General features: G+C 37.9%; 1 protein-coding gene across 9 annotated transcripts in view; it reads left to right on the top strand.

Moving 5' to 3' along the window:
• Nucleotides 1–7914, top strand: part of LOC124138395 (potassium channel subfamily T member 2-like) — a 175255-nt gene extending 167341 nt beyond the window's left edge. For all 9 annotated transcript variants that reach the window (XM_048388883.1, XM_048388878.1, XM_048388876.1 and 6 more), the window contains 4 exons: nt 3132–3261; nt 4337–4421; nt 5318–5510; nt 6116–7914. In XM_048388883.1, the coding sequence (XP_048244840.1) occupies nt 3132–3261; nt 4337–4421; nt 5318–5510; nt 6116–6301 (594 nt within the window). In that variant the 3' untranslated portion in view covers nt 6302–7914. The remainder of the gene's footprint in view (nt 1–3131; nt 3262–4336; nt 4422–5317; nt 5511–6115) is intronic.
• The last annotated feature ends 4466 nt before the right edge of the window (nt 7915–12380 follow it).

The raw sequence follows: 12380 nt of genomic DNA, 5'->3' as shown, positions 1-12380 counted from the left end.
GCAGTAGCGAGAACTAAGGTCTGTGCAGGGTAAGAGGTATGGTGAGGAACAGTATTCACCTTATCCCTGGGATTGTATTTATTTCACAGGAAATAATCAGCTAGGTTACAATGAGTGCATTCATGTATGTCTTATGTATATGGATTGTCTCCATGGTCTAGTGGATAGAGTGTTTGTGCAGACAGGGTTGGTGGTTCAATCCCCAGGCAACGTTAAAAGATGGTACTTGTTGTCACCCTGCCTGGCATTGAGGGGGTAAAAAACAATGAATGGCCGGTGCGGAGTCTGTGTATACTGTGTCTATGTAGGATATTCATGTTTAAACTGTAGCATGGTACCTCAGTGGGCTTGCATTGTAAAACCGGCTTTAGTCCGGACTAGTACAAGCAGCCACACACATGTGCATCCACGTCATTACTATAATAATGAACGTAACATTAAACCCCCTTTCCCCTCACTTCTTTAACATCAAGTGGTTGCAGCACTTGAATTATGTCAGGGGACAATGGAATGTCTTTAATGTATCCATTTAACAAACAGTACCAGGTATTTTACAGGTTGTTCATCAGTGCTATTTTCAAGTATTTCATCAAAGTTTTCACTTAATAATTATTTTTCAGGGCAAAACAAATGATTACTTGTTCTTTAGATCTGTATTTCCCAAAGTGAGCAAATTGAGGGACACTTTTATGGTTTTTTTAATTTTAAATGACAACATTCATTTTATTGCTTTTAATGACAACTGTTTAAGAGTTCTAAGGTTTTCGGGACCATGAGTCTTTTTAACAAGAATGGCCCAACATCTTCTTGTTCTTGGTTAAAAGAATGTGGGCCAAACAAGACAAGTGGTTGTCAGAAATGACAATCTCATTAAATTCAGATCTTAGTTTATGCTACCGCTAAACAAAGATCTGAGGACATCCCATTACGGGTCACGTCGGAACAACCTTTCGCGAATTTTGACCGACCAATGAAATGACTGAGAAGAAATCGACATTAGCCAATCAGAAGGCAGCTTTCTTGAGCTTTACGACACTAGTTTCAAACTGGCGACTACGCTTTGAAACATATTTTGACATATTCTCGATTAAAAAAATTAAAACTGATAAGAAGAACATTCTGGAATGGCTTAAAGATGGCCTAGATTGTATGGATATAATCATAAAACCCGTAACTGTCATTTGGAATACCCCGTTTTAAATATTTCGTGGTTGCATGAAAACAAATTCCGACTGTCACTTTCATGATCTGGTAAGCGACGCTCTGATTAGTTGGATGAAAGGTCATCCTGACGTGACCCTTAATGGAATATGTTCTCGCTACTGCTAAACAAAGATCTGATTTTAATGAGATTGCAGAAATGAAAAGGAGATTTTAATGAACAGATAACTTATTGGCTGCACACAATATTGGGCAATATATTTAGTAATTTAAGCCTGCAGTGGTTGAAACCTTCAGAGTATTATGGTCTGTCCTGGCATTAGCACATTTCAGCACATTTCAGCAGGTATTGATTGGAAAGTGTGCTGTACAAATAAATAAAATAATACACTGTATTTTCACATCAGATTATTCTGACTACATGTACCAGTGAAGGAGTGTTTTGCTCTGCGAGTATTGCATTGCCAGCATGTTATTTATGCAGCAAGATTATTACATTTAGCTAGCTAATATCCTGGTTTCAGATTGTGCATCATGCATATGCCTTTTAACATAACGAATGTTTAATGATTTAAACCATCACAATGTAAAATTATACAATTGAGTAATGATATGTCATTTTTGTAATAATTGTGTGTGTAAAAAGTATAACTATTTAATATTATCTTTGAATTGATATAAAAACTTGGAATAAAATGGGGTTTTTTAAACAAAATGTATAAATGTAAACAACTCGTTTATCAAATGTATGCATCAGCTTGAGTTGTGTATTATCATGTATTATTTTTTATCTTAAAAAATTTCCAATGTAATTAGGACTGTATTATAGAATAAGTCTCACTATATGTTTCATTTTCCTCTACTGATTTAAAACAAAATAAAGGAACAGCTAGAAAGGGAAGAATTGGTTTGATATCTTTTTTCCCTCACCACCAGATCTATTGCTTAGCTCATGCAGAATTTAAGTAAAAAAATCAAGTCTCCCTTCCTAGAATTCAAGACAGTGCAATAAACAGTTACAATATACCACACTTACTATTTGCATATGAACATTTTTAATTCGGGCCTTCCTTTCAGTTTGTTCCGAGTCCGTTATGTTCAACTCAACATCAGATCAGTGGAAGGGAGATAACTCTGGGGGTACTCTGAATAGATTGTTTTTCTTCAGACCATTTCTAAGCAATTTACACCAGATGGAGAGTGGTTGAGAAAACTCAAGGCGTTTCCAAGGCACATTATTTATCTTCATACCTTTTCAAGGCAAAATCTAAATTATCATAACAGACCTCAAAATTAAAGGCCTTTTCAAATCTGGAAAAATGTCATTGTATGTATCCATGTTCTGATGCACCACATGCCAGAATCACAATCTGTGATTGAAAGAGACTGCCATTTCTGTGTTCCTTTATTTGTTTGTATCAGTATATTGGAACAATTAGATACCTTCAAATCAGAATATTCTGATAGTTTTGACATTATGCTTTTGAAAATTCATAGGATGTAATTTACATTCAAGTATCAAAGACAACCTGTAATTGTACCAGGACTTTATGCCGTTATTGAAGCTCATAAATTTACCATCCCGTGAAGATCCGGGCTAGAATAGGTCTTCAGCAACCCATGCATGCCGTAAAAGGCGACTATGCTTGTCGTAAAAGGCGACTAACGGGATCAGGTGGTCAGGCTCCCTGACTTGGTTGATGCATGTCATCGATCCCAATTGCGTGGATCGATGCTCATGATATTAATCACTGGATTGTCTGGTCCAGACTCGATTATTTACAGACCGCCGTCATATAGCTGGAATATTGCTGAGTGTGGCGTTACAACAAACCAACCAACCAACCATAAATTTACCCTGGAACATTGTGAACTATTTATTGCCACATATAATAATCACACTGACATGGGCACCTTGTACAGAATGAAATCAGTTCACTGTTTCACTCCCTACTCTCCAATACCTGTAGGTGTCCCTGAGCATGGGAGATGACCAGGAAGAGGGGGTGCTGGGAGCTCACCTGACCCCCGAGAGGCAGGAAATTATTCAGATGGTCAAGTGCCGGATGCAGTCGCAAAATCTACCTATTGAAGATTATGGTTTGTAATCCAGTCTTTGTCTTCTGGTCGAAGTTGTCTTCCAGATATATTACAGTTGAATTAATTTTAACATATGGACTATGTATAGGATAAAACACACCTCTGAGGTTTTGGTTGACAATGTAGAGCTGTGAGTGACTGAAAAGCCAAAGGGCCAAAGACCTGAGCGCTTTTCACGAGCTCAAAGTTTTACAGTTTCAATCAAGACCTCGGAGGCATGTTTTATCCCACTAATGAGCTGTCGAATTCCAAGAAATACCAGAAAAAAAAAGGAAACATTGACATACCTTCTTGTGAAACTATACAGTGTATTGCCGCTATTGCGGTATACGGGAATTCGCTCAAAGCGCGCGAGAGAAAAAACATATGCAGCATGGACTGGCTGGAGTCATGACATGATAAATTTAACAACTGCTCATTACCTGCCTCCGTAGCTTAGTGGGAAAACAGTGGGTTACAAAACTTAACATGATATGTGAGTTTGCAGATTCAATTCTTGTCAGGGGAATTTTCATGTAAAAAAAATTGTGACAGGTTTAGAAGTGATCTATTTCAAAACCCAGGTTTGAAAGAGAACTGCTTCAAAACTTTTTTCTTTTTTTTAATAATTTTTTCTTTTTTCAATCATTTTACATTTATTTACTTGGGCTTGGAAGATGAGCTGGCTACTAGGTTTACCTGAGGTTGTCAGGAACCTAATGCAATATAGGGTAATACTGTGATAGGTTTTTAAGACCTAGACCTAAATAATTGTAACTAGACCAAGGATCACCCACTTGGGCAATCAATCAGGAGCACTCAATCATTGGATGATTGAATACACAGATGCTGTTTATTTATCGAGTGACAAGGTTAGAATTCCAACCATGTATGACAAACAGCTCATATTACAACCGCTGCTAATATTTTAAAACCAAATATATTAAATAATTCAAGTGTTATTTTACTTCTGAAGCAAACTGCTCGAATCAAAACCTTTTTGGTATCTATGCTGTTTCCATCAGGATTAACAGAGGATCACCCACTTGTGTGTGCCATCAAACATGTATTAATATCACATGTACTTGTGTTCCAGATGAAGTGAGTGACAAACGCAACTCCATCTCTTATGTGATCATCAATCCAAGCTACGATCTCAAGCTGGAACTGAATGACATTGTGTAAGTAGTGAAGAAGGAGGGGTTAGGGTCTGTGATCTGAAGGTGGAACTGGATGACAATGTGTAAGTAGTGAAGAAGGAGGGGTTACGGTCTGTGATCTGAAGGTGGAACTGGATGACATTGTGTGAGTAGTGAAGGAGGAGGGGTTAGGGTCTGTGATCTGAAGGTGGAACTGGATGACATTGTGTAAGTAGTGAAGAAGGAGGTGTTAGGGTCTGTGATCTGAAGCTGGAACTAGGTGACATTGTGTAAGTAGTGAAGGAGGAGGGGTTAGGGTCTGCGATCTGAAGCTGGAACTGGATGACATTGTGAAAGTAGTGAAGAAGGAGGGGTTAGGGTCTGTGATCTGAAGGTGGAACTGGATGACATTGTGTAAGTTGTGGTGGATGAGGAGGATTTGGATCAATAATCTCTAGCTGGAACTCGATACTGAGACAAATAAATCATCTCTTAAATAATATGAGGTGGAGGCCTTTCAGGGAGATTGACAGAGATGACAAAACTAGCTAATATTAAATTTTTACTGATCATATGATTACTTATTACTTCAAGTTTGTAGAGGTCCTTTGTGTAACCAGGTTTTGAAATTCTAAACCATAGTTTATAAATATAAAGAAGAAAGGCTGTTATAAAGCAAAAACAATTGGGGAATTCTTGGTTAGAATTGGTCCCAATTTACTATGATTATTGTATGTGAAGATGGAATGATTCTGGTGGTCAAACTCAGTGGCTTTTTGAATGCATGTCAATGTTGCCCTGACGGCATGGAACATTGTTCATAATATCGATCACTTGTGTGTTTGAAGGAATATTACAGCTTTATCAGAATCTGTAAGTCTGAGAATTCCTTTTCATCTGCATCAGCTTCTGAGACTACAACTCTTATCTTTCCACAGGTATCTAATCCGACCAAGTTCACTCTCCCCGCACCCATCACCACTTACAGATGAGAGAAGGTTGTTACCGGGGATGAGAGAAGACCCAACAGGGGCAGACAACTCTGATCAGGCGTTGGGGAGTAAAGGAGATCGCCAAGGACCAAATGGGAAGCCCAAGCCAGACACTGTCACTTATGCTGATAATAGTCGGGTATGCTTGTTTTTTGTAGGGGATCACACCCCAACAACATTGATTGTTGATCATAATACTTAAGAAACAGACAAACATATTCATTTCAGCACAAGCATGTTTTCCCACAAATAGTCATACTACTCTTGCTCAGAAGTTGTTTGATCAAGGTGACAACATTCAAGGCCTCAGTAAAGCTATCAAAACGTTCTATGGTGGACATGTTGAGGGTATTTCCAAATTTGATGCATCAGTGATGAAAAAGTTGTCCGATGCAATTCCCTATTTTGACTTGTTCCATTTGTTCCCATGATTTTTGGGTGAACAATTGACTTGCCTTTGCATGTGTTTGTGCCACCGATGGGAGAGGATAAACTCACCTTATCACGAACACCTGGTATCACTGATATTTGATTGTGATTCATAATCACATGCTCAGTATATAGTTGGAATTGTACAACTGACTTTTGGCAGAGATTTCTATTGCATACTAAAAGGGTTTTGTCGCTTTCAATTATATTTTGTTCAGTAAGGATGGATTTAAATTCTTGGAAGGCAAATAAAGCTTCCTCTGTATTCAGTTATGCAATTCATTATACAGCTTGTCCTGTTCTGTTTCCTTCTAGATTCCTGTGGTGTACTACGATTCTGATGAGGAGGATGACAACGTTGATGAAACAAGCCCTGTCTGTCCAAAAATAAACATCATCCAAGGATCGCCATCAGTGAGTCGGACAAGCAGTTTCACACAAGAAGCTGACGACTTCAAGCAACAGGGATTTAAAGATGGTCTCCATGGCACAGTGGTGTGATAAAGGCCGATTCATCAGTGGATTTGCTTTTCCAGGCTCTTTAGTCTACAGCATGTGAAACTGATACAGTTGTAGCTGTGTCAAGGAGATGTGTTGCTGGAGCCAGTTATAGAAGAAGTGGCATTTATTGTCCCGGTTGGAGGAAATACCAATGACGGAGATTCATGTTTCATCTTTGCTTGTTGAAGTAATCATCGGAGAAGAAGATATGATTACTCCCAGAAAGAAGATGGAGAGCACTGATGTTCTGATTCATCAGAAGAGGATGTGTATCACATGGAAGGAATTTGATGTCAATTCCCAGTATATGTGAACACTGAATGCGTAACTGGCGCAAAAGTGCATGTGAAGTCATTTGTGGAGCCCTAATTATCTGAATCTTGAGGCTGTGAAGTGATTGTGACCTCTGCATCATCCATGCAGGATCCATATCTGCATCACGCATGTAGGATCCATATGTTTGCAGTTGGATCTGTTTTTTTCAAGAGGTTTCAAAGCTTTTGCGAAAGACCACAGTTAAATGATTACTCACAAAGGATCACACCACCGGGTTGTAAGCTGAAAAGTTTGCTCTTCAAAACACAATGGTATAGTTTCTGGAACAATAGGAGGACTACTTTCTCCTGTTGGGATAAGGTGTACCTTTTAAACCATTGTAAGAAAACACATTGATGGTGCTACAAGCTGTGAGGGAATTTCTAGTGAACTGAAGAAGGTGAATTGTGTTTCTGTGTGAGATACTGTGAGGGAATGGAAACCATTATTGATTGTGTTTTTGAAGAATGTGAAATTATGAAGGTAATCTTTTGAAGTTGTGAAGCGTGTGCAATTTTGAAGGTGATCTCAAGTTGTTTTGGAGAATGTGCAATTGTGGACATGATATTTGGAGGTGTCTTAAGGATTATTGATTTTGAGGTTATGTTTAAAGTTGTTATGGATGATATGCAGTGCTGAAGGGGATGTTATATTGTTTTGAAGGGTTTAGGTTATGTTTGAAGTTGATTTATGAAGGAAGTGCAATTTTGAAGTTGAACAGAGAAAAACTGAAAGGTAATGATGTGTCACACACGTGAAAATTCAATCTCATTCAAATGAGATCTTTTACTGTGATAATATATATTTCTGAGATGTGAGGACACCTCAATAGGAGGTGCATAAGGAGAACCCTGAGAGATCACTGACTGTCAAATCCAAATAAAGAAAGAATGGGTTCTTGAGACAATATTATAACCACCTTGTTTCATAATTTTCTATCTTATCAAACTAAAAGCACCACAGGATACAAATATTACCTCAATAGTGCACCCTTTGGCACTACAGAATGTGTAAAATATACACAATGGCACTGACTTAGTTATTTACATTCTGAACTGGTCATTTAAGCTCATTTTCTAAATACAGAAGTCATATGCACTGGTTTTAATACTTCATTCAGTCGTATCAAGAATATAGAAACTTTGCCACTGATTGACTGATTAGATTAGTTCACCTGACACTCTCCCCTGTGGAGGTGTACTCATATCTTCATGCAGTGAGGAATGGCATCATGAAAAAAGATCTGATTTTTGTGAGATTCGAGAAAATTGCAATAACAGAGGTATTGGACTGCTACCTGTAATAATCATACCAGTTGGTTTCAGAGGACTGGGAATTTAACTGGGAATTAACTACAAGATATTGTTGAAACAAGAAGCAAATACGAAGTTGAAATGGTGCTACACCTAGACATGGAATGAGTGTCGCAATTCTCTGCAGTTGATCTATGTATGTTTTTGTGATATGTTCTGTAAAAACTGTGTTCAATGTGACCAGAAGTGATTTTGTTGAGATGGCCTGACATCAGTTTGGATGTTCCAACTGCATAAACAGGTGATTCTTGAGCCTCAGCATTATTAATTTTAACAATGTTCACTTGACACATTCTCGGAGCAAATGTGGAATTTTAAGACAATGATGCGCAGAAGACAGATATAAGAAATCGTACAGGGGAGTTTGACGAGAACAAATCTGAAAGGACCTGATTCAGAAATCATTTACGATGGCTAGGAAAAGATTTCTGTCAGCTGCTCACTTCTCAGACCTGCCATATTGGATGTAAGAGTACGAGAAGTCAGCATCACGAAGTGGACTCTAGTTGCTCTGTACAGATCCTGCACCACTGAACCTGGTGACTTCCATGGCCTTGGTTGTGATAAAGCCTTTCGTTGTCACTATTGCTGCCTTTTCAGAACTGCTTTGCCATAGGAGACACTGTTACCATGGTTACTTTAAGATTAGGACACAACAGAATTTATCATGAGGTGACATGGTATAATTGTACATGGCTTCTTATCAGGGCACAACACTTTGAGAAGGTTGAAGCTGTGTCATTGAACTGTGTGATATTCTAGAATCCTTCTCATGGAATGTTTAACAGGATGGTGTAATGGATGAGAACAATTACTGTTTGAAGTCAGGTAATGAAGGGAATATTATGAATAATTTATCATTTTGGCCTTGCTTCCTTAGATTTTAGATGTCCACGACTTTTGTCCCCTGAACCATAAGTACGCAGCTTGGATGTTCTTTCATTCATGTGTTATCTACATTAAAACCAAGCTATTGTTATGAACTCCATAAAGGTGAAAGACTTTGGATCAAGACCTCTTTCTTGCCTCAGGTTTTTTTGATGCCAAGTTTTCATGAGGAGTAGCATTTTGTCCTACCGATAATTAAAGCAATTGGAACATACCATTCTAAATATTTATAGTTATTGTGCACAAAAGCAAAATCCTGTACATGAATAAATTACTGGTCAAGAAATATTGCTTGTGTGCACAATTAACATTTCTAACTTTTTAGTTCGAGCCACCTTCTGTCCATCATGTAAGCTGTAGTAGTGTACTTGACAGTGCAATACCATTTGTTGAAAAGATTGTACAGTCAACAGAATCAAGAAGCCAAGTTATAATTGCCACTCATAAATTTATAGCCGGTGGATCCGTGATCCCAGTAACACAAAAAGGTTGGCTTGATGACAAACAAGGGCAGGCAGGTGTCATCTACAAATTTGAAGTGTTCAGAATTCAAACAAAAGTCTCCTGTTTACACACACTGGGGATGTCGGTTTTTCTTTATCTTAATATTTGGTGTATGTTTGATCATTGAACTGGGGCAGTCAGGTAGCTTAGTGGTTAAAGCGTTTGCTTTTCATGCCGAAGACCTGGGTTTGATTCCCGACATGGGTATAATGTGTGAAGCCCATTTCTGGTGTCCCCCACCATGATATTGTTGGAATATTGCTAAAAGCGGCGTAAAACCATACTCACTCACTCACTCACTTGATCATTGAACTGAACTACCACATTCACTTAACTTAGAAGCACACCTGACTGAGAGCAGTTGATATGTATTTTTTGTTATTTATACGTAATGTTTCCGAGGGTATTAACAGGCCTGTCAGATCAGGGTTAAACGAACCAATTTGGCACCTACTCTTTCTCCAGTTCCTATTGTGTGTGTTGTCAGTGTAGACTATATCCAGCCTAAAATATCTTTTAGAAATCTTCTTAATTATGATCATATTCATATTGTCTGAACCTGAGATAGTATTATGTTTTCTTTCATTTGCACACAATTTATGTGTCTCAAAGTGTGACACTTTTGCAGCAAGACAGGATCAGTGTCTAGTGTCTGAAACAACGTTTAATCCTCGACTGTCTCTGGAAAGATATGACTTTACTTTGTGTTGGAACCCTGAAATACAACAGAGCACAAATTCGTGGATGATCATGTTGAAGATCAAGATATTACAAGGACCTCTTAATGTGTAGGGTCACATTTGGTATCAACAGGATTCAATTTTCTTCAGGAGGAAATTTAGGAAATAGGAAACTTCTCTTCATAGAAGAAAAGAGCTCCTTTGCAACCTTATTATGGTAGCATACACCAAGAATGTGTTTGAAATTTTTATTTAATGTGTGAGCAATTGAACTCTTCTTCAAGATTGGAACAAATGAGCAGACTTATGCAGAAGTATGAACATTGGGGACATCATTCTTCATGCTAAAAACAATTGAGATGACTTCTGCAGAAGTATGAAACTTGGGAGTGTCATTCGTCGAGCTAAGAACAATTGAGATGATTTCTGCAGAAGCATGAAACTTGGGAGTGTCATTCTTCAAGCTAAGAACAATTGAGATGATTTCTGCAGAAGCATGAAACTTGGGAGTGTCATTGTTCAAGCTAAGATCAATTGAGATGATTTCTGCAGAAGCATGACACTTGGGGACATCATTCTTCAAGCTAAGAACAACTGAACAACTGAATGTATGAAGGTCACCAACCACGCTTGATCATGTTTTGTTGAAGCACTCAGATTCATCACAATATTTCCCTGGTGGCATAAAGCTCACATCTATACTTCAACAAACCTGTTTGATTAACCTGCTGTGGAGTGTTGTGATATAACCAAAATTGTGTTCCACGCTAAACCCAACTCAGAGTTATCAGAGTTCATGATACAAATGAACTGATGTGTCCATGTGTGTCACATGATACATATGTACAGAATCAAATGTAAGACGAGAATGTGTGTGCATGCGTGCGTGCCTGCGTGCGGATCAAGTTTTTGTGACCATTGCCCTATAAAAACATCCATAGATCTGTATACTGAAGTGGACAGTTACAGTTTTGTCACCTTCTGGAATGTTCATCGTTGTTTGTTAACACATGTTTCCACTTTGTCAAGTGTTTTACAGTCATCAGAAATCTATTCAATCTCAATAAAATCTTTTACTGAAGATCTGATAATACTTCCATAGAAGGTCATGTTAGGTGACCTTTTTAATCATTGAATCCGTGTTGATGGTTCTTAATTTGCAATACAAGTGAGTGAAGCATTCAGAGCTGAATTTCCGATTTATGTATTTCAAAAAGCTCTCTTATACGTAGAGTTCCAAAAGTAAATAATAAAGGCCACATCAGTCTTCCGTTGTGGATTAATATAATGGCATCCAAACACAACGAGTGTACTGTCAATGGCATATATGTGTTTTGTTGCATTAAATTTCATTGAAATTTCCGAATGAAGCTGGTAAAGAAATGAAGACGAATCGTTTTAGAAAGGTGGCATCTGATTTGCCCAAGAACCATTTCATCCTTTATTTAGACAAGTTTGGTTTGGGTTTTCCTGAAGCGACCTTCTATGGAGGTTAAGTCAGATCTTCACGCAGGAGGAAATGCATTAAGAGTAAAAGATCTGATTCCAACGAGACTGCCAGCCATTGTGATGCCACCTGTATACAATATGACCTCTCGGATGTGTGATCAAGCTTTCACTGAAGATCTTTGCTCAAAGAAGCTCTCAGAGAAGAGCGCCAGACTGCTGCAAAGTTTGCTTTGAATTTTCAATACAGAACATGGATTTTCCTAAAACACATTTTTATTATGATAACATTCTGGATCTTGATATGAAGTTCTTTATATCATGATCGTGAAGGATTTATTCAGTACGACCAAACTAGTGTCCTGTATAGTCAGGTATTACGATTTGAAGTAGTATTTATTTTAGTATTGCATGTCGGCAACTCTTGGCAGTTCAAGTCACAGACCAGCAATTGTAAACAAATACCGTATTCGACGTAATAAGCGCCCAGGGGGCTCTCAAAATTAGAAATCGGGGGCTCTTATTAGAATAATATTTTGGTGAAAAAAACAGTTGAAAGATAAATTTCGTGGTGTATGCTGACAGCCTGAAATGTTTATATACGACATTTATATTTTTCCAGAATTTAATTGCCCATAATTAAGGATGCTATATATATAACACACGAGTGCGTTATCATTGATCAATCGGAAGGGGTGCTTGTTGTGATTGTTCACTAGCCAATATATTAAGAAATATCGCCGTGGGCGCTTATTAGAGTGGGGCGCTTATTACGTCGAATACGGTACACTGTTGACTGCACATGTACATAATTTGGACACACATTCAGCATCTTTCCAATCAGGATTTATTTTGCAAAATACGATCTAAAATGATATGTATGTTTTTATATAATGAAATAGTATGATGTTTCCTAAAGTAATTAAAGGAAGA

Source organism: Haliotis rufescens, unplaced genomic scaffold, assembly GCF_023055435.1.
Source record: "Haliotis rufescens isolate VD_foot unplaced genomic scaffold, xgHalRufe1.0.p SCAF_8, whole genome shotgun sequence".
Taxonomy (NCBI): Eukaryota; Metazoa; Mollusca; class Gastropoda; order Lepetellida; family Haliotidae; genus Haliotis; species Haliotis rufescens.
Note: the sequence above shows the minus strand (reverse complement) of the source record. Positions and strands in the feature narration are given on the sequence as shown.